The sequence below is a fragment of the Nanorana parkeri genome, unplaced genomic scaffold, assembly GCF_000935625.1.
Source record: "Nanorana parkeri isolate BGI_ZX_2015 unplaced genomic scaffold, ASM93562v1 scaffold610, whole genome shotgun sequence".
Lineage (NCBI taxonomy): Eukaryota > Metazoa > Chordata > Amphibia > Anura > Dicroglossidae > Nanorana > Nanorana parkeri.
The window spans coordinates 682,816-710,661 of NW_017306878.1; the positions used below are offsets into that span (position 1 = coordinate 682,816).

Here is a 27,846-nt window from a genome sequence, read left to right on the forward strand (position 1 = left end):
CGGCGGGTGTGACTGTAATTAACATTTTCATCATATTCAGTTATAGGCACCTGGCTGCATGTCTTTATTGGCAATACAATAAATCCGTTCCCTACTTAACGCTTGCTGGATGAGGGGAGGGTCTAGTGTTGCTCAAACTTCATTGTGTGTACTGGTTATTTTGGTCACAGTACAAAAAGCAGAGAGCATATAGAGCACATCGCAGTTTTAGTCTGTTTTAGGCTAGGTTCACAACTGCACTACACCGCACGACACCTGGGAAGCGCGTCCCGGGTGTCGTGCGGTCCTGCACAATGCAGGCAGCGATTGCTGCACAGCCCCATTGATTTCAATTGATTTTGGCAATCGCCAAAAAAGGTACAAGATACACGACGTGCGACTGTTCAGAAGCACGGGTGAAATCCATCGCGATCCGCCCGGCGCGACTGGGGTGCCATTAGAAAATAATGGCACCCACAGCGCTGTCGGTTTACACCTTGGCGACTCTTGGCCGCTCGGCAATCGTGCACGGATTGCCGTGCAGTGAGGTGTCGCCTAGGTGTGAACCTAGCATTATGGTGAAGCCCTGTCCTAGACTGAAACCCAACCCACCCAACATACACCTGTCCAATCGGTGAGTCCCTATTGATTACTTATGAGTTTTCATTGGGGAGTGGGTAGATGATGGACAGGGCTTAAGAAGTGAGCGACGGGATTCTAGGATCAGAGGGGTGCACAGCAACTGCATTTCTAGCTAACTAATATACAGTAAACCTCTGTTATCCGGGATTCAACTAACCAGAACTCATCTAACCAGAAAAAACAAATCCCCTGTGTACTCGCTGATCTGCGGCAGGTATTATCCTGGAAATTATCGTGTTTCTTTTTCTTTGTTTTTGATTGCTGCATTTCAATAATTAATATGAAGTCAATACAGAGTTTATGGTATGCTATAGTATGGGGTACGGCATTAGTTAGACCTATTTTTAATAGCATCTCTCAAGCAACCAGAAACAACATTTATCCGGAATCTACCAATCCCCGTGGATGCCGGATAACAGGGAGTTTACTGTATATTGGTAGGTAGTAACTACTACTGGATGACAGGTTCACTTTCGGGGATCCCTTTGCTTTGTGGATTTTTATTCTTTAAGCCCCGGGGTTGATCCGCGGTCCTGTACAATGATTTCAATGGGGTGACATCCACGCGGCAATCGCAGAAAAAGGTACACACGACTCGCGGGAAACCGCGCGATCATCCTGGCGCGACTGGGGTGCCATTGGAAAAGGCACCCACAGTGCGATCGGTGCACACCTAGGCGACTCTGACCGCGCGGCAATCGCCTAAGTGTGCACCGACCCTTATTCACCAAGCAAGATTGGATACAAACATCTAATTTTAATTCTGCATGGTGAGCCTACATGGGGGAACGTGTATAGGCAAGTTTGGCAAACTGGCAGTCATTTTGGTAACCATCTAAAGAGGTTATTGCCATTTACCAGCCTTGTAATTGCACAGACAGGTCCCCTTTGCTTCTGTGGAAAGGACTCTTCTTTCCTTTCACCCTCACTACCCCCTCCTCGCATATCGTGGCTTCTGGTTCTCTAACCATAGCAGCAGTGAACATCCCGTAAATAGCCTCTTGCTCACCCCATAGAATTCCTCCAGACACTACTATTGATTTTTCACTGGACTTAAAGCCTTACCCTCCTCTCTAATCATTCCATAATGGCTTTAGTATGAATGGTCAGGTACAGTTCCCCATAAATCTTGGTTGGCTCATTCACTTACCTTCCACACATGCATATACTCTCTGCACGCTAACGTTTTCCTATCCTCCGTCTTTATCTCTCTTCCAGTCTCTGCACTCTATTTAATGGGGATGTCAGAGTGCAGCTCTGCCACTGCTCCCCCTGACACTCCTACCGCAGCCCTGCCAGGGAGCCGATACTGTGAGCAGGGAACGGTCCTCCAGGCCAGCAGTTCAGAGGCGAGGTGGACTGAGGTCGATTGCATGTTATGTTTCCTCTTACAAATGTAATCCATTAGACTGGCACATCTCTAATCAGGTTAGAGCAGAGTTAAATGCGTCTAATCATCTTCTCCACTGTCACACACACACAGACAACGCCACCCAATGCCAAAAGCGGTACCCAGGAGAGAATATGACGGGCCTTTGTCTCGGTCGGGGGCCAGAGCCCATGTGGTAGGTCTGGAAAGGCAATTTTAGAGATAGCGAGGGGAACTGCAATCTGGTTTTGCTTAAAGGTGAATATTGAATAACTTGGCTTTCATCCCTGCATGGTCTCTGAGAGCATCCAGCCTGCTAATGACTCGGTTGATTGGCCTTTTTCTGTGCTGACCGGTTCATCGGGAAAAATGCTTAGCGAGCCGGCTATTTTAACCCCACACAGGGATCAGAGATGTGAAATGCATTTGCTTCAAGCTTCCATTTAGTGACTGCGGAACAATTACAGACCTCTCCTTGCAAAGATCACCGTATAAGATAAAAGTGCATAGGACCACAGAGGCCTGGTTCCTCCACAAAGGCGATTTTCTAAAGTGTATGTACAGACTGGGACTAAATTTATCCCCAAACCTCCCTCTGCTCATCTAGAGCATGCCTCAGCATTATTTCTTCTTTTACTTTGTGCCTGTAGCGAGAAACGGCTTTCATGACTTCCTGTGACATTACCAGGATGGTAAAACTCTAGCAGGGACAGCTGCCTGGAGCTCAATTCCTATTATTGTAGGTACGCCCCCCAGAACTACATCTCCCAAGAGCCCCTCCACACAGTATACGGGCAGGCTCATAGGAGTCAAAGCAGCAGCATTGTTTTTTTGCTGGAATAGAAATCAATATATGCACGTGTATTGGGACAGAGAAGGCCAGTCAAAGGTGGAGTGATGTAGTCCAGCAGGCGTTAGTAACAACGCTGGAGGCACTGTGTTGTTCGCACAAACATGAATTTGGGAGCACACTGGATTTCTGGGAAATAAACTGTTGTTTTTTTGTTTTTTTCCAGTACCGCATGTTCTGGTGCAAGCAAACTGTGGGTGGGAGGTGCGTTTGGGGTGCCATTCAAAAGAATTGCAACACAGCGCACCTTCCACGCCTGAATAAACAGTAGGTGTGATTGCATGGTAGTTTGCGATTAAAACACTGACAAGACACACACACACACAACCACAGACACCCTCCCAAAAATGTTTTAGGGGTTCCGTGTGGGCTTCTGTGCTGTGATGAAGCTCCATCCATATGTGCATTGCTTGTACAGCTCCCTTGCACTCCCTGTAGAGGTGCTGGGAGCCAGAATGTGATGTCACTCTGGCCACGCAAGGGAGCTGTAAACAATGCACGTACGGATGGAGCTCCCTTGTGGCCGTACCCCCAGCCCACCCCACCTCAAGCTGACACTCGGCATCGCGCAGTATATATAACTGCTGGACTACATCACTCCACCTTTGACTGGCCTTCTCTGTCCCAATACACGTGCATATATTGATTTCTATTCCAGCAAAAAAACAATGCTGCTTTGACTCCTATGAGCCTGCCCGTATACTGTGTGGAGGGGCTCTTGGGAGATGTAGTTCTTGGGGGCGTACCTACAATAATAGGAATTGAGCTCCAGTGTGGTGCAACTTGGGTCACGACTTAATGACCAAGGACAAATGTGGGTCCTGAGGGTACACGGGTTGAGAACCGCTGCTCTAGAGCACCCTTTCTACTCCTGGGCTGATGCTGAAACATCAGTTTTTTAATATTTATTTATTACAGGGCCAATTACATAGCACCCACAATTCATGCAGCGCTTTACGTAGTTGCACATTCACATCAGTCCCTGCCCTCAAGGAGCTTACAATCTAATTTCCCTATCTCACATGCATGCATACATACAAGGCCCAATTTAGACAGTTAACCTCCCAGCCTGTCTTTGGAGTGTGGGAGGAAACCGGAGTACTCGGAGGAAACTAACACAAGCATGGGGAGAACATGCAACCAGATAGTGACCTGGCCTGGGATTCGAACCAGGGACCCCAGCGATGCAAGACCGAAGTGCTAATTACTATGCCACTGTGTTGCCCACACACCCTATAGGGTTTCACACATGACACAGTCCGATTATAAAGGTTGGGGGGACAGTTTTAAAATGCTGCCATGTAAAGTTGTCTTGGCCAGCAATGAGTGAATCGAGAGGATTGATGATTCATCACTTTTACATTTGCTTGAATAATTCTACATGGGTTTCTCTGATAGAATTGCGTAACTTGGAAAGCCAACAGCTGTGACTCATGAATTGTATGACTCTGCCGACTGGAAAAAATCTGCATGCTTCAATCCAGGAGAATCAAAAAGTTCCCATTCTGCCTGGTAATCGGAGCGTTTCACTCCGTTGACATGGTCACATCTCTTGCCTTGAAGAAGGGACCCTGTGTGGCCCCGAAACGTCGGCTCATGTTGGATTTCTGTGACATCATTGTCCATTAAAAGGACTCATTCATTTTAACTTATGGAGTGCTGGTGACCTATTTTCTTCACTCCGTTGACAGTCTTGACCGGCTGGCTTATGGGTTTGTTGACTTTACAGCTTGATGTAATAAAACGGTGCAATGATGATGATGTTTAACGAGCAGTAAAGCACGGTCTCCAATCAGATTGCTAATACAGAACAGTAGTTTAGGTCTGATTGGTTGGTATGAGTTTACTTCATTTTGTATACATATTGGCTTGCAGAATAAGCCAGTTACTGCATGTTAATGGCCAATCGGAGCAGCCGCTTATCCTTCCGGGTACTGTAGTACCCAGCACAGAAAAGAAGACACTGGGACTGGTACTTCAACCGTAGCTGGAAAGCCTTGCTGTAGATGGATTTCTAGTGGAACCTTGCGCATGCTGCATAAGGGCCCTTTCCTGTGTTTGAGCTGTCCTTTGTAACCAAGCCTGATTATTTTGCATTGGAAGCATGCCACGGAGATGCCCTGCTCTGTGCCTGTTTGATCACTGTGTGCTTGATTCTCTGGTCATTCAGTTTATCTTGGTGATGTCTGCTTCCTCTCCCTCGGGCACACAGAACTGTCTGCAATTTAAGACTAATTTTATAAAGGTGCATTTGCAGCCAATACAGACTTGGCTGTTGTGTCTGCGTTCCCATGTGTAGAGAAAAGAAAAAGAAAGTGGCACATTGCAACCAATCCAATTCTTGCTTTTAATGTCTCTTCCTTTATATCAGATTAAGATACTGCTGGAATTGAATACATTTTCTCTTTCTTTCGCTCTTTCTTTTCCTTTTCTCTTTTCTCTCTCTCTCTCTCTCTCTCTCTCTCTCTTTTCTCTCTCTCTTCTATTTTTTTTATTCTTTTGAGCCTTTGCCCTTTATAACTTGGCATACAGAATGGTCCTCTGTAAATGCTTTTCTTGTGGTGCCTCAGCAGCTTTGTTTTCTGCAACAGCCACGGTCGGTCCCTTGCCGTAGTTTTATATTCCTTCATGACAGGACAGTGACCTGCTAGAACATGGCCTTTGCCTAGATTTAGTGGTGTCTTCCTTTTTTTGTTGGTGTTTTTAGCATATTTCTCAAGCACGGGAAAGTTTATGGTCGGGTGATTGGTAATAACAGTCTTTTGCTTGTATATGGCTCCTCTGATGTTACGTGACTTCTAATACCCAGACTTATGTATAATGTATTCTCAGGTAGCGTGTAGTACAAGTCACCTGTGTATGAATAGGCCTGGGCCTGGTATTACAAGTCACCTTATTGTAGAATTTGGTCACATTCGACTGTACTGCTTTTGTAATCATGAAGATGTTTCGATATTTATCAGAATAGCTTCTTCAGTTCTAATCCGTGTCAGGAACATAGCCCAGGATTAATAGCCAAGTCCCTTTTAGCCATTTACTATGGAGTCATGTAAGGCTGATGTTGGTTATCCAAGAATATGGCAGAAGGTGTGAAAAGTTTGTGAACCCGCCCTATTCTGTTTGCACGTTGGGGTATGTTTCTGACCTTCATTAGACCTGAAGAAGCTACTTAGGGTGAGTAGCAAAACATTTCCAACATTGCAGAACAAATCCAGTTGAATGTGACTTTTCCTAGCTATACATTTACCTGGATACAAGAAAACCTTCAAAGACTAGACAATCTACTAATACATGGGCCCGGTAATGGTATTACAAGGCCGCTGAACAGGGTCACCTGACTCACATCACATTTTATATGGTTCTGGGACAAACCACCTTTTAATTGAACACAGGTTTAAGTTTGCTATTAAAAATATCCGGATATAGTCGGGTGACTTCAAATTCCTAGGCCAGATCTCTATTGCACGTCTGACTTTTTTTTTATCTCATACCCAGACCCATGTACAGGGCAGCCCAAGTCGTTTGGTTCAGGTCGACCCAGGCCACTTCCAGGTCCTGTAAGCGGTGGCAAAGTCTCTGTTGATTGTGTTGATTCAGCATAATTGATGCAGCCTCATTTCCCACAGCTGATGAGGATTAGAGGAGCCTGGTTTAACAGTCTCATTTTTCTGGTCCCAAAGCACTCTTGTTTTAATGTGTTTCAGTTAATGAGGTAGAAGAGGAGGAGGCGACGCCGAATGTATGCAGGCTGCTCCTCCTGCGAGTCTTAACTTGTGCCACATTCCACTAACTGCATCGGCTACTATTCCCGCTGCCGGTGACCAAGACATGCGAGGGGTGCAAGCTAGAGCGACCAGGTGTACAATCGATGTCCATGTCGGCAGATATTTGGCCATTTGTGATAGCTTGGAGCTGTGCCAAGCAGCCTGTGACTTTCCGGGGGAACTAAAAAAATCCCACAACATTCTGCAAGTAGCCTGTGCTGGGATCTGCAGTTCTACCTCAGCTGAAGAGACATTGACCACCTCCTATAGAAGCCATGAAATAATGGGACCCAAGGTGAATGACTGGCAAGATGTAATGGAATTTGTAGCCCTACAACACCTAGTTGATCCACCCGTTGTCTGCCTTTTACAGCTGTATGGTGATTGCAGAACTACAATTCCTAGCATGTCCTATTGCCCCAGCATGCTAGGTTTCTTGATGCAGCTATGAAGGCAGAAAACCTGTGACTCCACCTGGTCCTGTCGGACTACAAATGCACTAATATTCTGCAGTACAACTTCTATAGAAGGTGCCCCATGCATCTTCATCTAAGGTGGTTCTAATAGATCTCAGTATGGCCTCCTGTAAATGGACAGAACAAGCTGGCAAGCTGCAGTGCTGCAGCTGCCGTAGAACTACTGATTCCAGCAATCACAGCCGGGTCTCTACAACTGCATTAGAAACCGTAGTACTGTATGGTGATTGTGGAACTACAATGGCCGCCATGCCATGTTAGGCTTCTACTGCATACACAAGGTCATGAAAAAAACACTAGATTGCTGGCTATGCTGGGATCTGTAGTTTGCAATAGTCTCGGAGCCACAGGTCTCTTATTCCTGCCGTAGGAACCGAGGAGTGACAAGCCACAGTCCTTTGGGGACTCATCTGACAGATAGGCAGCTCAAATCTAACAAAATGCAGGCGCTGGAGTTGGCAGCTTGCAGCCATATGGGGAGCTTCTGTTTGTCTAGTGGGGAAGCTGTAGTGTCGGCTCTCACCATATAATGGGCCGTCTCAGCTACAAGTGAAAGCTGTTATCTCTGCCCTGGCACGGCTCCAGTCCCCCTGGCACATGCCGGCTGACAGCTCACAACGGCACATGATGCTTTTTCCCCAAGGCAAAGCCACCGTTGGTTTAAGTAGGCATTAAACAATTACCCAGCCTTTAGTTCTCCTCACCTTCCACAGATTGGCTCTATAAATTGTCAGCCTGCTGACATTTTAATGTGAATTATGTCATGTGGTATCCCCTTTGATTTCAGCATGCCTCAGTTTGTAAATACACAAGGCACTCAAAGGCTTGTGGTTAGTGTACACACAGTAGGCCTCGGGCTTTTTGGTGGGGAGCAAGAACAAAATGGTTCTCTGTCTCTTGCTCTCTCTCTCTCTCGCTCTCTCTCGCGCGCTCTCTCTCTCTCTCTCTCTCTCTTTCTGTCTCTTTTTCTCTCTGTCTGTCTGTCTCTCTGTGTGTGTGTGTGTGTGTGTGTGTGTGTGTGTGTGTCTCTCTGTCTCTCTGTCTGTGTGTCTCTCTCTCTCTCTCTTGTTTCCGTTCCTGGCTATGGACCTGCTGCCTTTCGCCTTAAAGACACACCATTCCGTTTTTTTTTTGGTTTTACATGTGTCGAGCTGCTAGCTGGGCTGTCGAATGAACAAATGAAGCTTCTAATCCCACCAAAGCTGCTTAGCTCGTGTCTGTTTTATAATAAATTAAATGACGAAAGTTGGGTGTGATTTTTATTTTTTCCCCCCCGTTATTTCCCGCTCGCATCTCTCCCTTCTGTCGCTCGCAGATAAAAGAGCAAGTGCAGATTTTGGCAGATTTGCGAGCTTTGCGTTTAAAAAGATTTGTCTGTTGTAGAACAGTCCGAGTCACCACTGAAATCCAGCGCATTCGACCCTTTTGATTTTTTACATTTTTGATCATTTTACAAAAAATACTTCACATACGGAGCTCTTGACATCGCTTCGTACCCAAACACGGGAAATAATAATTCGGAATTGCAATTTTCATACTGAAATTAGAAATGTCCGGCAGTCAGGTGGTTTTTTGAACTGGAGAACTGCGAGTATTCTAAATGGGACTTTTTATGACCAGCTCCAGGAAAACACCTGGTTGTTTAGGCCCCGTGCACTACGTTGTTGGGTCTAAAGCAGGGGTAGCAAACCTCCGGCCCTCCAGCTGTGGTGAGACTACAAATCCCATGATGCATCTCTCTTTGGGTGTCGTGGCTGTGAGAATGTTGCAATGCCTCATGGGATTTGTAGTTCCACCACAGCTGGAGGGCCGGAGGTTTGCTACCCCTGGTCCAAAGCATTAGGCCTTGTTCACATCAGGCATTTTCTTTTGTGTTATGTAGACTTTCTAAATGCTTTGCACAGCCACTCTGCCCTGTAACATAAGGCCCGGTGCACACCTAGGTGATTTATTACGTGGATTTACCCACGCATTATCGCATAAAACCGAGATCTGCATGTAAGTCAATTGAGGCTTTTTACACCTTTTTTGCTTTGCGTCCCATAGACCTCTCTATGCATGGATTGAAAACCGTGCAACAACTGCGTGGTTTTCAAAGCAAAATTGTGCTGACAAAAACGCGACAAACGTGCGAAAACCGCCCACCAGCTCAATCGCCTAGGTGTCAACCTGGCCTAGAGTGAATGGTCTAATATACACAAATCATAAACAATTTGCATTGCTTTGCGTTTTCTGATCTTACCAGCAAAGTCTGGAAGGAGTTGGCAACTTTCAAAGCTTGACAGTGCGCCTTTGACACTCGCGAAGCTTTTGCTTTCAATGATTTTCCTTCAAAACTGAAGATTTGAGAGCGCCTTGTTAAACAGACAATGCTTTACAGATGCGTCCACAACATGTGAACTGACGCTAACGGCGCTACATAAGCATTTTAAAGCTTCTCTTTAACGCCTGTGTGTGACCTTAACTCAGGGATGGTAAAAATCGGCTCGTCCAGTCCAGGAACCAGCAGGATTATTTTTTGGAGTCTGCTTCATTGAAAACAAGTAGAAAAGATCTCAAAACTTAGTACATTTTAAGGAACATTGGACACCTGGCTCCAGAGGTTTGTCCAGCTGTATCCTAGCCAGAGCTCAGAGAAAAGTGTACCGGATTTTTATATAATTACATGGAATACATTAGTTACAAAATGATCTCCGGGCCCATGTCACAGTGGACATATTTGTTGTTTTTTGGTTGTTAATGGGTTAATCTTTGGTAGGTTAATGGGGCCTCTCCCTTTTTGTCTTGTTTAGAGCCACTTCTGTTGCAGACCTGTCCAGGCTTGTCATTAGACATGGGAATACGCCTAACATTCTGGTCATTGCATGGTCATTTGAGATGTGAGAGCCGGGTCTGCCCTACCTTTTTGTGTTTTGGTTTTGTTTTTTTCTTGTTTTGTTTTTGTTTTATACATGTCATTTTTTGTTTCCTTTTTGGTTTTCCTGATCTCCAGCTCGTGCCTTTGTGCTCTCCTGCTCCAGCGGCCTGGCCTGTTTATATATGTGTCCATAAGCATTACCTATTTCTTACTTACCCCAGCTGGGACATTGCCAGCTGGCTGTCAGGAGGTTGCTAGGAAACATGCAGGCCTCTTTGCCGTTTCCTAAGGACAAGGCCTTGACTTGGCACTATGAGGCCTGAAAACAGCACGCATCAAAGCTAACACAATAGAGACAAGTAGGAGGCTGTGACCCCCAGCCTCATCCTCTCGTACCCTCCTCCCCTCACACTACAGGCTCTCTGTGCATCCAGGCTTCTTGGAAATTAATCTCCCTGAATCTGTGGCAGAGGTAGCAGATGTCCGTACAAGGTTGGACTTTCATTTCTCTCCTGCTCTCACTTAGGGTTTTTTTTTTGTTCATCCTGTGATGTTTGGTTTCAGGGAGGGGGAACTCTGCCAATCACTCCGTAACTTGCTAAGACAGCACAGGGCTGTTGTTTTGTTTTGATATCCACCCTTTTATCCTGCTCCGATGTCACTCTTGCAGGCCACATCTCTCCAGCATTGCCTCAGAAGATCCTCCTTCAATCTGATCTGTCTTTTAATGCCAAAGTACGCTTTTGTACCTTTTATTCATCTCTATACTGCCAAGTCAACTTGCCCTTATTCGTACACACTGTTCACATCAGTTTCTGAACTTTGAAGGAACTTTAAATGCTTGTTCAATGAAATAGTCTAAGGAGCAAAGAACGAAGTCAAGAATGTTGTGCTTGCTGTAGCCAATCAGGTTCTGTCTTGGGCCAGGCCTTTTCGCTGCAAGGGCCAGGCCTTTTCGCTGCAAGGGCCAGGCCTTTTCGCTGCAAGGGCCAGGCCTTTTCGCTGCAAGGGCCAGGCCTTTTCGCTGCAAGGGCCAGGCCTTTTCGCTGCAAGGGCCAGGCCTTTTCGCTGCAAGGGCCAGGCCTTTTCGCTGCAAGGACCAGGCCTTTTCGCTGCAAGGGCCAGGCCTTTGCTGAATTTTGTCTGGTTGCAAGAGTATTGTTGCTGCCAGTGTTTTTTTTGCTTTGACTTTTCTTGATACACTTGTAGCTTTTGGCCCAATCTAGTTTTAGCGTAGGCGATCGGTTTCCTAAAGGGTCAGCCCTTTATTTCCAAAGAAGCGTGGGGGCCCACCGGTAAGAACAGAGCGATGTCCACTCCTGGGTTTGCAACCTGGAATAGCATTGATAAATGCTATCCTCACTTCCAAGCACAATTAACATGAGAAGAAGGCAATCCAAGGTGGAGCTAATTTGGGACCGTATTGTTTTCTGTTAATCTATTTTGTTTTGCTGTCCCGGGAGGGGAGAGGCGTAATGCTTAGTGAAGCATACATAAACTGCAAGCTCATTAAGAGATGGTCTGTTTATCAGGCTGTACTAAAAGCCCATAGCACAGGCTCAGGCAGCTAGTAGTGCATGCTCCCTCTGGGCTTCGGCCCCTCCTCATTAAGTCAGTCCTGGCTATTGATTGGGAAGCCGTGTTTGAAGGAGTCTTACTTACTCCATGCATTATCTTGACAGATTGATCAGACCTGATTGAGAACCTCTTAAAGGAACGAGCAGCCGTAATGGGAAAGTTGGACTCTGTCATCCGTTAGGGTGATTCTGGGAGCGAGAAGAACAAGCTGACATCGTGGAGCAATTGTATTTACAATTAACATGGCTGAAAACGATTGGCCGTATTGATTCCCCTTCCTGCAATTACATATCCATTGTTTACATTCCAGCACTTCAGTTATAAAAAGGAAATCCAATAATTATTGCATTATTTAAAGTTAAAGTGCCACAGAGTTTGCCTGCCGTGTGGAGTGTTTTGATTTACTGATCGGCTCACTCCAAGACCTGGCTCTTAATCTGAAAGTCAAATGAAATTGGCTTTTAATGAGGCTCAAAAAATTAAAACTTTAGATGTCCCTCTTTGACCATTTGTCCTTTTGGTTTGAATTTGAATAATTATATCATTGACCGTTGTCCTGGAATTCGCCACAGGTTCCAAGGGCTGCGACTGAGTGACCTGTATCTGATATATGTCTTGAGTGCTGATCTCTATGGAGAGTGGACACCAGGCTCTTAGAGCTCTTAGAGACATTTAAGCTGACTTGTAAAATCCTGCTTTCCCTGATAAAAAGGGAGAATAATATAGGTTACCATATTTAAAGTTGATGTCTAGCCAGGAACCCCCATCCCGTCTGCCCCCTACCTGCAATACCCCTTTTAAGCTAATCGGTGCAGTAATAAAAATAAAAAAAAACTAAACTAAATGCCCATTTACTTGCTGTGATCGCTTGAACCACTGGGTTCCGAGTCTTCTACCTTCATAACTGCACAGTGGAAGGGGTCCTTCAGGTGATCACATCACTGCCTGGCAATGTGGGCACCTTCCATTGGCGTGATGCTCACTGGTCCTGAAAACATCAGTGGCAGTGTGATGACATCATGATCAGAGACCACAACCTGTTTGGTTGCCCAGGGACCCACCTCAGTGATCTTCTCTCATATACTGGAAGAGGTGCTGCGGAGAGTCACATAATGGTGGACTCGGGTAAGTTGAAAATTAATTAAGAAGGATTTTTTTTTAAGGTGGGTACACTCCTTATATATTCTATTTGCTGTGTTTAAAAAGGGTGTTGTTGTTTCTATTTTGACTAGAGTTCATCTTTAGACATCAACTCTAAAACGTTAAAAAAAAAGAAGTTGGTGATCTTTTCGCACATTATGGAATTCTTTTTCAATTCCCCATTTGGATTACCAGGACTTGTAGTGCATTGGTAGACTGAAGGTGTGAGACGGCTCACTGTATGGTGATGTCCTTAGGAAAGGCAATAGTCTCTAAGGTTGAAGATGTCTTATATAATGGTTTTCTACTCATACATAAGCAGTAGAATAAAATATAAAACTGAAAAATGATGTAACTGGAAACCCGCCTGAGTTATGAGAATGCAGGAAAGGTGGGGAAGTTGTGCTGCATCCAGCAAGATTACTGTAAAATTTTGGCATTCGAGTGAACGGCAGTGCAGTTCCATTATTCAGTGCCTCAGTTCCAGACGCGTATTCTCTAGAAGAATCCACAAATCATTATCGGCATCAGGTCTAGCTTTTGGAAACGTGTTAGAGGGCAGCAGGCTGTCCTTATCTCATAATGTCTAAATCAGAAATTCAGGTAAATATTAACAAAACAATTCTGGGTCCCTGGAGCCATTTCCATAATATGCAGATCTGCACAGCGATGGTAGCTAGCCTTCCACTAAAGCTGACAGGCCTGCACTCCCCCCTCGTCTCTGTCCACCTTTTCCAGCACCTCCTGGCCACCTCTGCCATCATCTCCTGGCCACCTCTTCCACTCCCTCCTGGCCACCTTCTACCATCTTCTCCTGACCATTAGCCACCGATATGACTCCTGCACATGGAGTTGCGTTGTTCCAGCACCCGTCTCCATTGTAAGCATTTTAATGACAGCCGCTGCGCATGAGCTACAGGTGTTGTACACTTAGAAGAATTTGCTAGCAGACAGGTAAAGCATTTGTTTTGGAAGAATAGACCAACATGGTCTCTTCTACCAGAACATTTTTATTTATATTTCATTTTCATCAAGTTATTTGTATAAGAACTGCAATATGGTTTGCAGGAAGGGCCCGAATGTGTGTCTGGCAGGGGTGTCTGAATCTTAAAACTGGTAAATATATGTCATTCACTTGTGTATTTACCTTTTAAGATGCAGCAAAGGTGTTGGGGTGGTAGTGGTATTGAAAGCCAGCCAGTGAGGAGGATCCTCTGTGGTGCACTTGGCTAACATGCTGCAATGTTAAGTAACTGAGTGTGCTTCCCGAATTGTTTTCTTTATATAATGCTGGCCTCGCTGACCTGTGGTTACTTGTTAGAGCTCCTTTGCTGTGGAATTATAGATGAAACCTAGTTAATCCTTCCAGAAACCCTCTTTGTCAGTAATGACTGCTAGAACTGCAAGGGCTTTCTGATATATTAGTCTGGATCTTGTCAGCCTGTGCCGGATTGACTCCCTTTAAAGTTTCAGAGATGTGTTAAATTATTGACACTTATTGAGCATGTCTTGTTTAGTGGTCTATCCTCATAACCTTTATAAATAGCCAAATAATCCCTGCAGTTTATCTCCAATCTTTTTAAGTGATCCTGGGATGGGAATTCTTAAATGCATATTAGTATAATTCTGGAGAAAGTATGAAAATTGGAGAGTTTCAAAAGCTCTCGTATGTTATAAGTAAACAAGGTATAGATTCTCTACTTCCAGTCGTTACTTTTTTCCCTTTTTTAAAGGGTCTTTCTACTAACGGTAATATGAATCGCCCCTTTTATAACACTTGGTACGAGCAAGGGAGCCATGGTACCCTGTCCTGATCTAATGCCATGGCTCCTATACATGGCTGGAGGTGTTTGCCCCGCTATCTGCGAGATGGGAAAGTCATGCCATATCCAGAAACGATTGCTTCAACCCGAGAGAGTGCACAATAAACTTTGAATTGGACTGGGAATGTGGAGTGTACAAAAGGATGCTTATAATTCACTGCCTGGATACCTAGACATCTGGTGGGCTTATGTGACTCATGCTTCTGGTTAAAGATGTTTAGAAACTCAAACCATACTTCTTCATCCTATGGAGATGGGGAGCATGTGGTCCTTGTATTATGAAGGGAGTTAAGCGTTCTTTCCATGGTCTAATACTTTCATTTCCACCTACAAAGTAGCCGTAGAAAGTCAAGCCTGGGGTTTTTATGTATGCAGCCGTAAAACCGCTGTTGACTGTTGGCTTGATCCTAGCGAATGCACGGTCTGATAATAGGTTAGGCCAGACATGGCTACTTCACCACATGTGCCTATTTTGAAGTAACATAATGCAAAAAACGTGGCTTGAATGCACGATTATTTGTTCTTGGGGCTTGTCGTTTTTGGAATGGGGTTGACTGTGCCGAGAAACAATGAATTCCCTTTAAAGTGTGTGTGTGTGTTGGGGGTGGGGGGCAGGGTTCGGGATCCCTACACTTGTTGTCTTGGGTTGTCATCCTAGGATAGGACTACAGAACCCTTCCCCTTTTTCCTTTGCAGAAATGATTTGACTGGATTTGGGCTTTAACACTTAACCTAACCCATAGAGTGAGCCCTTTTATGCCTAAACACCACAGGTTTCTGCCCATGCACAGGACAACGAATTACCAAAACTACTCTGGTACAATCATGTCTGCTTTCCTCCAGCCCCCAGGGCCAGAAAGCCTGATAGATTTTTAGTATCTACACTACAGACTTCAATAGCTGGATCATGCCAGACAGACTACCTTTTACTTTTAATGTTGCATATGATCTGCATCAGGTGTGCTTTATTTATTTTTTTATAAAGAGGATCTTTAACTGTGTCTGTTGTTCAAGAGCAAAGTAACAGGTTCTCTTGATAGGACTTCCCCCCACCATCCTGTGGGAGCCCTGAGTCTAAGTGCTGTGTAAGCTCTGCATTGGTCAGTGTCAGAGCATACACAGGTCTAATGATCTTTTCCCTCCCCCAGGTGACGTTGGGGCCTGCAATGGGCTGCTGAGGCCTGAGTAGCGTATCCTGGTGGGTAGCATGGGGTTTGGGTATCGGATTAGGAGGGGTTCTATCTAGAGAGCACCTTGGCCTTATTTATTTTGGCACAACCTTACTTTGCAGACGACCTACATTTCCAAGGAATGAACAGACTGGAAAAAAAAGTCCAGGAAATCTGTTTCTGCAATTACAGTTGGCTGCTGTGAGGTCTACAGATCCTTCAAGTTAACTCTCTCTAGTTGACACCGAGGTCTGTGACCTGTCACCTGTCTTATAAGTTGCTTTTAGCAGATTAGCTGCAAGGGGGGTATATGTAAGGATGCTTTGAGGCTAGGTGAAGGCTGGAAGGGGGTGAGGAGGGGTTTGTCACATGAACTGGTGAAGAACATCTAGAATTAGCGGTGTGGAGAGCCAGTCCCCTCCCTTTCTTTGCCAGGAAATTCCAGTCTTGTCTGCAGGTGGTGGACTGCTGAGGATGTTAGCAGCCACGGACATGTATGCTCTATTTGGAGCTGGGCTGGAAGGACATCTGCTTTCACATAACTCTTTAATTAAAGAGATGGATTCTCCAGCTGAAGAGTATGTGATTTATGACCTGAGGTTGCAGAGATCTGAAAGAAGCTGAGAAAGAGGGCCTCTGAGTTTTTCTGGACGAGAGCGAGGAGAGGAGGGGGGAGAGGTGGAGAGAGTTATATATATATTCTGCAGATAGAATTAATACATTCCAGACATCCAAACAGGTTCTGTAAACAAATGGTTGTACCAGCCTCAGTTCTTCCCAGGGCTGTTAATGTCTTTTACTGGTATTCACGGCAAACTACAACCCACCGTGGTCATTAAGTGCTGCTGAAAATTTGCCTAGTCAGACCCCCTTTGTAAATGTTGCACTTAGGTGCAAATGTGCAGTAAACGCCGGCAATTAGCGTAGTAGGCTTTTATCGGTAGTGTGCAAGGCGGGAGGTGGGAGGCCACGGCTTTGTATCGGGGCCAATTCACACCCCAATGTTAGGTTAGGAAACGAAGGAAGAGGTTTATGAACTTTGCAGTTCTACCCTGACATTTAGGGAGAGGCGAGATGGGAGACACCACTTCCTATAGAAGAATATGGTTGCTGACGTCACCATCTGAAAATGCTAGCTGCTTGACTCTTAGGTGGACTCTCCTGCGTCCGATATTTGGGCCACCGATCCACAGAAACCTGGAGTTGGGCTTCATAGGCAAGTAGCGTCTCACTCTAATGATAAGTGCTGTGCTGGGTTTCTTGAGGGGGACCATTGCCCCTTGTCATCCATTTTTGGTAAAATACATTGCATGGTTGTTTCTTAAAGCCGAACTCCAATCCGATCTAAAAATGACACCAATTTAAGTGGCTGCGTAATTAGTCAAATATTAAATGTGTTTTTGAAGGAGAATCATGGGGAGAGTGAAATACACTAATCCCCATAGAGCCGATGTTGAGAACCTGCAGCTGTCACACGTCGCCTCTACTGATCAAGAACTGAGCGATCACACTATATAATACTATGTAACTATGTAACATACTGCCGATCGCTCACTTCCCGAACTTCTCTCTACAAAGAGTGGCGACTGCCAATCACGGCTCCTCGCAGGGATTCCCCCCCTCTCCTCTCCGATCCTCTAGTTCTGACTGCAGGGACGGACGGGGAAGGGGGTGGGCACAGCTGGCTCTGCCTCTATAGAAGCAGAGGGGTGGATCCTGACAATATTTTTATGACCTTTTCCCGGCAGCAACGCGGCTCTGCACTCTTGGCATATAGCAGCCAATAGCCTGCTATATGCAGAGTTTTGGGTCACAGGAGGACATAGTAAATGTCCTCCTGTGACCCTAAAGAGAACGATGGTAAAAAAAAGTTGGCCCATAGTTCCCTTTTAAATGCAGATAGTGTAAGTACCTGATTTTATTCCTGATATCAGTCTCTTGTAGCCCCATGTGCAGTAGAAATCAAAATGAGAATGGAAGGGGGGCAGCACTAGCACCAATCAATACATATACTGATAACAAACATGCTGACAGGAGGGGAGAGCAGAGGGATGAGCTCATAGGGATGGGCTCATCGGTCTGCTGCTGTTCGACATTGTTTAGTGCTTGGGGCTGGAAGGCGAACTACCTGTATTTGTTCATTGCAATAGAGAAAAGTGAGATCACCGGTCTGATACTGTCGAGATCAACCCAGCTGTGTGAGTGACAGCGGGCTCTGCCTATCTAAAGGCAGAGCCAGCTGTGCCCGCCCCTATCCCCCCTGTTCCTCCAGTCAGCGCTGGAGGGGGGAATCCCTGCGGGGAGTGGTGACTAGCAGTCACGGCTCTCTGCAGGGAGATGATCAGGAAGTGAACAAGCGACGGTATGTTTGCTCACTTCCCGATCAATAGAGTTGACGTGTGACGGTGTCAATGGCACACGTTGGCTCTAACTTTTTTTTTTTTTTAGCGGTCAAAAAATAAATTCCTCTGGCTCCGGGTTCCATGTTTGTCCAGCTCTGAATTTAATGTTGTGTTTAACGTAATAATTATCACACCTTCTGGCAATTGAATAATCCTTAATATCTTCTATGTGGTGTTTCCCAGCACCTTGGGGTATGTCCCTTGTTCCCTGAATTGATTGGCTGGACATTGGCTGCCTCCATGTACGATGGGTGCGCTGTATGTCTCGTTCTGGATGTGATTGTGCAGTTTGGCACGAAAGCGCGGACAGATTTGTGTGCAATGGCCGACCTCCTCCCCAGAGTATTCCCTGCCTTCCATCAGAATGTTCTTCTGTCTGTTCTGTTTTTAAAGTGGTGCTTCAGCTAAACTTGATCGATATTTTGCTTTCCATGCGTGAAGAACCAGATGTTAGAAGTTTCCTGTTGTTGCAGGGGAAAAAAAAAGGCCCCACAAGCTTTCTAGCAATCAATATAGTGACACATGCCGATGTCGTCCCCTCCGCTGTGTCAGCGACATCTCCGTGCTTTGCGATGGTGACCCGTAAAAAGGGCGATGTGCCAGTGACAGCCGGGCCTGCATTGTATGGAATTGCTGGATATTATTTCAGGGGAATCATTCATTACCACTAATTATCACAACTTTGGCTGCTTTAGAAGAGCTGCTAATCCGCAGGCCAATAATCGGCACCCGTAAAAAAAAAAACGTGCGCGGGTCCACTGCTGCAACATGGCGGCTGACCGGACAGTTTAAAGCTGGACTCCGGCTTTCCCTCCTGTTTTGCACAGTTGTAGCGGCTCCTCTCCTGGACTGAAAGTGCTTCCTCTGATATCACTGCACACTGCGAGCTTCTCATAATGTGCATTACAAGCTGCTGCACCTCATTTCCTGGCTGGACGACGCCCGGCATCATCTAGCTTTTCCTCAACAGTCTGACTGGCACTTCCCTTTTTTATTAATTGGATTTCCCTTCTTTTTATCATGGAGGCTCGACGGCACGGCAAGCGGGTGTTGCCTAGGGTGTCTGCATGCAAATACAGCCTTAGGAATGCCGCTCCTCTAGACTTGACATCCTCTTATCAAGACATTTTGATATTTGCATGGCTCCTCCCAAGATCCAACCCACTGCTTGCGTAAGGGCTAATGGCTCTCCAGAGGTAAGCTATTTACAGAACCCTGCTGGCCCTAATCGTCCTGCATTTCACAGAGACCCAGTGATGACATCACTGGGTCTAATTATAATGTATCTAATGAAAACAGGTTTTATTTACAACCATTTTTAGCAGGTTGATAGGGGGGGACGGTAGAACCAGGAAAGATAAAAATCTAAGCAGATTAAACGTAGGAGGTGGTGGTGTTCTGTATTTCACAAAAGTTTAAAGAGATTAGGAGAGGGGTTCTATAGTCCAAATGGAGAGTGAGCAGTCTAGGGTGACAACGCTGCTCCTCCCTTGATGCAGCAAGCAGGCGTTGACACCTTAGGACAGGAAGTGTGACTTTGAACACCCTATTGTTTTACTTTTTATGCCCCTGAAATGTATTTAGTTGATTTGAACTGGATTTAAAAATTTGCAGAAAAAAACTTTTCTTCAGGTTTAGGTTTTTATACGCTTGTGTGTTTATAGGGATAGCGATACTATACTAGTATAAGTATCTGTACCGATACCAGGTATTTAGCCGAGTAATCGTACTTGCCCAAATGCTCCGATACTTATCCCGATACGGGAACTTCCGGTCAGTGGGAAATTTCCTCTGACTGGCAGTGCCGCAAGGGAACATGCAATCAGCTTCTCGGCCAATCAGGAAACCAGGTGGCTGGTAATGACTCTGGTTCCTGATGGGCCGGGAAGCGACTTCCCAGCCAATCAGTATCGAGTCGGCCAATCAGGAAGTAGGGTGGCGTGTCATTACCTGCTGCCCGGCTTCCTGGTTGCCCAGGAAGCGGGCTCCATGCTAGCGGTATCGGTACTTGGCATCAGTGAGTACCTGAAAGAGAAGTATTGGTACTCGATAGCGAAAAACCGCTATCGGTGCATCCCCAGTGTTTGTGTAATGCCCTCATTGGTCTTTGGTCTTGTTGGGACTGACAGCTCCCCAATATCTGGTAACAGCAGGCCGATCATGCCAAGGACAATATGCAGGTGACACGAACAATAGGGACATTATTCCCCACTGATCACCAAATCGATTTTATCTTTGGAATTCCGGCTCGGGTCTTTATGATCGGTATTTTATCTCCCAGAACGATGGTTATCATTTCAGAATGAATTTCTGGCATGCCGTACATAGGGTGTTGGCACATTGATGTCCAGGCCGAGTGCGTCTCTTCAATGTGTCATTCCTGGGGAGTTTTATCAGACTTTGTTACCATCGTTGGTACATTCTCCAGATACTTTTTTTTTTTTTATGTCACGTATTTAGCTGTAATATCATTTTTTTTCTCCTCTGTTGTGTCATAAGGTTCTGTTGGGCAGGTACACGCCGCTGAATGCAAGCGATGAGACACCATGTTTGTGTCAGTCCAGCCTTGTAGGGAATGACAACAGATGAGAGATACTGAGTGGCAGGCATGCTCGGAAACGCATGTTGAGATTGGTGCAGCCTAGTGCTGATCCTTTCTTCCTTCCACGCCAGCAACTTTTGGATGAGGACGGTCAGAGCACTTTATTGTCTGTCGTCCACCAAGAAAGCCGACCGATCAGCATTTCTTGTTTCAACAATCATGTGATTTCCTGTGGTGGATAGAAGAGGCTCTTCTCTGCCACTCTCTGATTTTACTTTTACTTTGTTACGGAACTCTGACTTCTAATCTAAGCCCCGCCCAGCTGCTATCCCATCATCCAATGAAAGTGCGGCAGTGACCATAAAGGACACTCTCATTGGACAGAGAAACGGCAGGTGGCTGGACCTGGTCCAGAAGTCAAGGAAGTCAGGCCCCAGTAACAAAACGGACTTGCCTAGATAAAAAATTGTAACAGTAGGCATCTTGGTACGTTCACTGTTAAGCCGGGATTTTGCCTTTAAATGTTTGAAATTGCTAGCAGGCTTGTTTTTAATGGGAGCGGATTTTAAAGCTGGACTCCGGGATCAGCAAGTATTGTCCTCCTATGAGAGTCATGTGTAGTCTTCCTGGAATCTTGGTGAGCTTTGTGTATTTCTTCCAGATCTGTGCAGTAATCCAGTGTCAGACTTGGAGCTTCCTGTAATAAAGACCGATCACTGCTGCTCTCTCTCCTTGTGCAGGATGACTGGTCTTGTCTCTGCTCCCTCCTGTAATAAAGACCACTCACTGCTGCTCTCTCTCCTTGTGCAGGATGACTGGTCTTGTCTCCGCCCCCCTCCTGTAATAAAGACCGATCACTGCTGCTCTCTCTCCTTGTGCAGGATGACTGGTCTTGTCTCCACCCCTTCCTGTAATAAAGACCCATCACTGCTGCTCTCTCTTTGTGCAGGATGACTGGTCTTGTCTCTGCTCCCTCCAGTAATAAAGACCAGTCACTGCTGCTCTCTCTCCTTGTGCAGGGTGACTGGTCTTGTCTCCACCCACTACTATACTAAATACAGGGGTACAGGTACTCCTAGAATGAGATCCTAATAGGTTGGACTTGATGGACTAATGTCTTTATTCAACCTCAAATACTATGTAACTATGTAACACTGCTGCGCTCTCTCCTTGTGCAGGGTGACTGGTCTTGTCTCCGCCCACTACTATACTAAAGACCGGTCACTGCTGCTCTCTCTCCTTGTGCAGGATGACTGGTCTTGTCTCTGCTCCCTCCAGTAATAATGGCTGCTCACTACTGCTCTCTCATTGTGCAGGGTGACTGGTCTCATCTCTGCCCCCTCCTGTAAAAAAAGACCGATCACTGCTCTCTCCCTTTGTGCAGGGTGACTGGTCTTGTCTCCGCCTTCTCCTATAATAAAGACCACTCACTGCTGCTCTCTCTTCTTGTGCAGGGTGCCTGGTCTTGTCTCCGCCCCTCCTGTAATAACGACCGCTCACTGCTGTTCTCTCATTGTGCAGGGTGACTGGTCTCATCTCTGCCCCCTCCTGTAAAAAAAGACCGATCACTGCTCTCTCTCCTTGTGCAGGATGACTGGTCTTGTCTCCGCCCCTCCTGTAATAACGACCGCTCACTGCTGTTCTCTCATTGTGCAGGGTGACTGGTCTCATCTCTGCCCCCTCCTGTAATAAAGACCTCTCACTGCTGCTCTCTCCTTGTGCAGGGGAGACTGGTCTTGTCTCCGCCCACTCCTGTAGTTTTCTGCAGGCATCCTGCAGTGGGTGGGGCCTGCTCGGTCCCTCCCCTCAGCTCTGCTCTCTGCACATGCTATGCACAGCACAGTGATGATGTCCGTTATATTTTGTCAAGGTAATATCTGGGTTTGTGAAGGCATTTGGTGCACACAGAGTGGATTTCTTTCCTTTGTGGCCATTGAGGAATACATTTAAATGAACGTTTTTTTTGTGCCCGGAGTTTACAAAGTCACTGCCCTGATTCCGCCGTGCTGTGAGCCAGCATTGCTCTGCAGCCTTGTACCTTGCTGTCCTGACATGTTTCAGACACATGGAGAAGGAAGCATTTAGATTTATTGCAGAGGGGAGCTCGGGGGGGGGAGGAGCGGACAGATCCTGCCATGCTTTTCATAGTCTATTGAGCAAGCTGGAAGTGGGCATGTGACTGCTGTGAAGTTGTGAATAGCAGTTTCTTCCTGGAAGAGGGTTTGTGGATCACAAGACTGGCTGTACAGAATTATATTTATTATTTGTCATTTCTAGAGTCTTCATTCATTTTACTTTCCTGATTTTTCCGCAGCACTTGCAGCAGCATGAAAGCAGCGTGGAAGGGGAAACGTCGTACTATCACTGTGTGCTGTGCTCATACTCCACCAAGGCCAAACTCAACCTGATCCAACATGTGCGCTCCATGAAGCACCAGCGCGGCGAGAGCCTACGAAAGCTGCAGCGGCTTCAGAAGGGCCTTCCGGAAGAAGAGGAAGATTTGGGCCAGATCTTCACCATCAGGACCTCTTCACCACCTGCAGAGACCGGTTAGTGTTTCTGAATGTTTACCTGTGCGTTGTTTTTTTCCCCCCTCTCTAGCAATGTGCAGTAACCCAGAGCCAGCGGCCAGCAGTCAGGGCCAGGGGCCACAATCTATGCTTGCTTCGCCTGCTTAACGTAGATGTAAACACTACATTGAGGACTTTACATTCCTTAAAGCTGATCTCCGGCCTTCCCTTCAGTCTTGCACAGTTGTGCCGGCTCCTCTCCTGGACTGGAATCTCTTATTGTAATTTCACTGCACACAGCGAGCTTCTCACAATGTGCATTAGAAGCTGCAGCAAGTCAGAGCCGCCTCATTTACTGGCTGGAGGACATCCAATATCATCCAGTACTGTTCTCCCCAACCTTAGGCCCCGTTCACACTGCGCGATTCGCAAATCGCGCGATTCGCATTTTGCGTGATATCGTGCAAATGCTTGCATTGAGCAAGCGAGAATCGCGGCGAAACCCGCTCCAAGAAGGGTCCTGCTGTAGCGACGCATGACCCGCGACAGCAGGACCCTTTGTCCCATTGAGAAGCATTGGAGAGCGATATCGCGCGGTAAATTGCCGCGATATTGCGGGAATTACCGCACGATAAATCGCTAAGTGTGAACGGGGCCTTACTGTTCCTGGCCTGCCGCTTTCATTCATTGGTTTTTAGTTCTTTCAGTCATGGAGGCTCAGCAGCATAGAAGTCATTGGCTCCGCATACACACCCCCTGCCCGCAGTATTGCAGGAAGCCAGCTGGGATGCGATACAGTGCGTTCTAGCAGCTGACCGCTCTGGAACGCACTGTTTATGGTGTGAACAAGCCCTAAGAGTCAGCATACTGCTTGTATCTGGGCTTAGAGCTCTTGAGAGGAGTACTGAGGCAGGGTGCTGTGATGTTATCAGGAAGCTATGCACAGCACCCTGCCGTCCCCTTCCACCAGCCATAATCTGCCTGCATTGCATAGAGTGATGACATCACTGGGTCTAAAATAAGGTATGAAATGAAATCTTAAAGGCTTTATATAAAAATGTCATTAGCATGTTGATGGGGAAGGGAGGAGGAAGGAACCAGTGAAGGGAAAATGAAAGCAGATTGAACTTCATTGGTTGGTTGAGCAATGATGTTAAAGCAACACTGGAGCAAGTGCATATAGACAGGAAGTGGCTAAAAGAGGTGGGAGGAGATTGTCAGCAGTGCAGAAAAAGGGTGAAAATCCTGATCTATAGGGGAACATTCTCGATGATCACACAATGATGCACTTCATGTTGTTCAGTTCGGGTTTAGATCCATCAAACTGCTGACTGCACCCTGTGACCAGCTCGATGGACTTGTGACTACTCTCAGGTGGTTTGTGGGCATCCTGTTGTATACATGACACACCACTTGCAGGAAAGTTGGCGGGCACCTGTGTTTATGGAGACCCATCTGCTTTTTATGGATCTCCAGATTTTTTATTTTTTTTTTCTTTCAACCGCACTAACCTTTCCCTCCAACTTCCCCCGGGGCACTTTCTGCTAATTGCTGCCATAATGAGGAAGTATCTGGAGAGGCAGCCAGTCTTGCCCATAGTGCCCTGGGGATGACGGAAGGAGTTTCCTGGTCTGCCTGCTGTCTGGAGTCCAGCGCGGCCCAGTCCCCTGCAACTTGGCCGCCTCTTTGGCTCTGTCGCAGTAGCCCAGAGGTGCCACGTCTTTCCTTGCGGGACCGGAGAGACACCTCTGGCTCTGTCCCTTGCATTCCTCTGCTGAGACAGGATCCTGCTAGTGGACATATTGTTTCAGCAGATCCCGTTAATCTGTGCGGAGCGACGGCCATCGCTCTGCCATCTTGCACATTGCCCTCATTGTTGTAGGTCTCCGATGAGGCTGGGCAGAGGGTGGGGGTCTAGGAGGGATCCCAAGCACAAAGCCTGCTCCTTGAAGGGAGCTTTTGTTTGGACAGGAAGAGGTTGAATGTTACTGTCAGCCCCTGATCCCACCAGTTTGTCTCTCCCAGTGCTGCTGGGACTCCGCCCCTATCTCCTGCTCGGACTTCATGGAACTAGAGCTTTGTGTGCATGTGTGTGCGCACGAGGCCGGCCTGCATCTCATTAACCCCGTCATTTGGGATCCCCCCCCTCTCTCTTTTCTGTGGGCCTCTGGGCGCAGCATCTCATGTCACTCATGTGTCGGTGCAGCTACTTAACACTCAGTACGTTCCCCATTGTCTGCATAGAAAGGAACAAGAGAGAGCAGAACCGAGTCTTTTCAATGCTCCTGTCACCATCTAAACTTGTACACAACTTTTTTGTGTTTCGTTCCTCAGCCGGGATTTGCTGCTCCGTTTAGGCGGCCGACATATTACATATAGGGCGCAGGATTTGGCTATAGCAATCCAACCCAGACTTCTTTTTTGGGGGCCAATTTTGCAGTGGATCTCAAACTCGCGGAACTGCAAGTCCCAGCATGCACTTCCTGTTCCCTGGTTGACCCAGGACAGTTTTTTAGATGGTGAGGCACGATGGGACGTGTAGTTCAGAGCAGATGGAGGTATGCTAGCTGTCTAACACTGTCGTAGACTTTTACCTTTCTCCAGTTCCCAGAATGCCTGGGGTTGGTGTTAAAGAAAACCAGCCGCACTATGAGGGGAATTTATCAAAATCTGGAGCAGCTTTGCACGGCAACCAATCGGCTTCTCTTTCATTTTCAAATCTTAATAGAAGAGAGAAGCTGATTGGTTGCCCTGGGTAACTGCTCCAGATTTTGTCTGCTCCAGTTTTGATAACCCCCCCCCTGTGTATTGTATTTAGATGTAGTGTGCCCATCGCATCTTTCCAGATTGAATATGATGTGTCGGTCAGATTACTTTGATCTGATGGTGCACAGGGTCCATCTCAACAAACACAGGAATGGTGGTTATCCGAAATCTAACGCTGAAGTTTAATCTGCTTATATTTTACCTTCCCGGGTTCCTCCTTTCCCCCCTCGTCAGCATGCTAGTTACATTTTTAAATCAAACCTTTCCATTTTTTTTAATCCCAGCCCTTAATTTAGACCCAGTGATGTCATCACTAGGTCTCTGTGCTTCTGTATGCATTGCAGGCGGATCTTGGCTGGTGGGAGAGCTTGCTGAAAACATCACGGCACCCTGCCGCAGTACACCTCTCAACAGGCCTCAGCCCTGATACAAATAGTGGGCGGGCTCTTGGGAGAAGTTATGTAAATATGACAATGGGTGGATGTCAGTCAGAGTCTGAAGGAATGGGTGTTCCTAGGCAGGCTGTATTTGCATGCAGCACCCCAAAAGCCCCCCCCCCCGTATGTAAAACCCACATGGAACGCTGGACCGCCATGACATATAGAGGAGTGGGCCAGGGACAGTCAGGATGGGGAGGAAAAGACTACCAGTGATGGCGAACCTTGGAACTACAAGTCCCATGAGGCATTGCAAGGCTCTGACAGCCACAGACATAACTCCCAGAGGCAGATGCATCTTGGGATTTGTAGTTTTGGCACAGCTGGAGTGCCAAGGTTCGCCACGACTGGACTAGGCTGTGCTGGACATCCTCCAGCCAGGAAATGAAGTGGGCTCTATCTGACTTGCTGCCGCTTTTAATGCACATTGAGAGAAGCTCACAGTGTGCAGTGATAGCAATAACAGGAGAGGATCCCGTACAACACTGAAGGGAAGGTCGGAGTTCATCTTCAAATCAAAAAACACGTCTGGTATAAAGGATCGGAATTCATTTTTGGAAAAGTTACTTTTTTTTCCGACATCAATGAAAACGTGGATTTTATTTCCAATACTGACCTTTGCACGTGACCGACAGCCCTGTGACCTCTCCCTGATACCGATGAGATTCTAGCCAGCATCACACAACACCTATTCCAGGCAGGAGGATCCAGACAGGAGACCAGCCGAGGCCTGGAATGTCAGCAATGCCATGAAGCCTGCTTCTTGTTTGCTCTCCCTCCTGCTCCGAGCACAGCGGCTTGGAAGAGGATATGAAAGTCTTCAGGCCGCACATTTTCTTTTTATTAAAGTGTTTGCTGGATAATTCTGCCTTCTCTTCAATGTGCCTCTGGCGGTGCAGGAGAGGTGGAGGGGCCAAGGTTGGCCTGGGACAGAGAGATCTACATAAGCCGGGACTTTATCATTTATAATGGCCTGTGCCTGTCAGGTGGCTTATTCGGGGTATATATATCTTATTTTCCGTACGGATTGCTCATCCTTCGGGGAAGAACTGGTGTTTTTCATTTGGTTTAATCTTCCCCCGTGTTCTGGAGTCTTTCAGCTGTCGCAGGACAAGCTCAGGAGCTGATTTTAAAGGTTCGCTTTGTAGTTTAGTGTCTAAAATGGCTCCCGGTTTCACCCTGCTGCTGAATCGATGGAATGTTCAATGATGGTTTTTGTCGAAATCACGAAGCATTCAAAGGCACAAAATGGTGGTTTTCATTGACCGCAAGGTGATGGGGTTCAAAACCGCTGAGCACGAGCGCTGAGGAAAAATTCGATCGGTGTTGACAGAATTGACTTTTTTTTTTTGTATTATCCCATTTCAATCCAATCCTTCAATAAACTTTATTAAAGCAATCAATCTTTTGCTCAGTTTTGACTTGACAATCAACCAATTGTGGTGCTCAGTTGAACTTGTGGGTGGTAGATTGCTTGGTTCCTGGCAGTTTCTCCAAATCGTATCACAAATTGCCATGTGTATGGCCAGCTTTATGGTTGCT

The 27,846-nt window shown here is 46.5% G+C and overlaps 1 protein-coding gene across 1 annotated transcript in view; it reads left to right on the forward strand.

The window, feature by feature from the left end:
- ZFHX3 (zinc finger homeobox 3) overlaps positions 1-27,846 on the forward strand; it is a 71,280-nt gene that overhangs the window by 8,990 nt on the left and 34,444 nt on the right. The window contains exon 3 of the mRNA XM_018562898.1: positions 22,906-23,140. Coding sequence (XP_018418400.1) covers positions 22,906-23,140 — 235 coding nt within the window. The remainder of the gene's footprint in view (positions 1-22,905; positions 23,141-27,846) is intronic.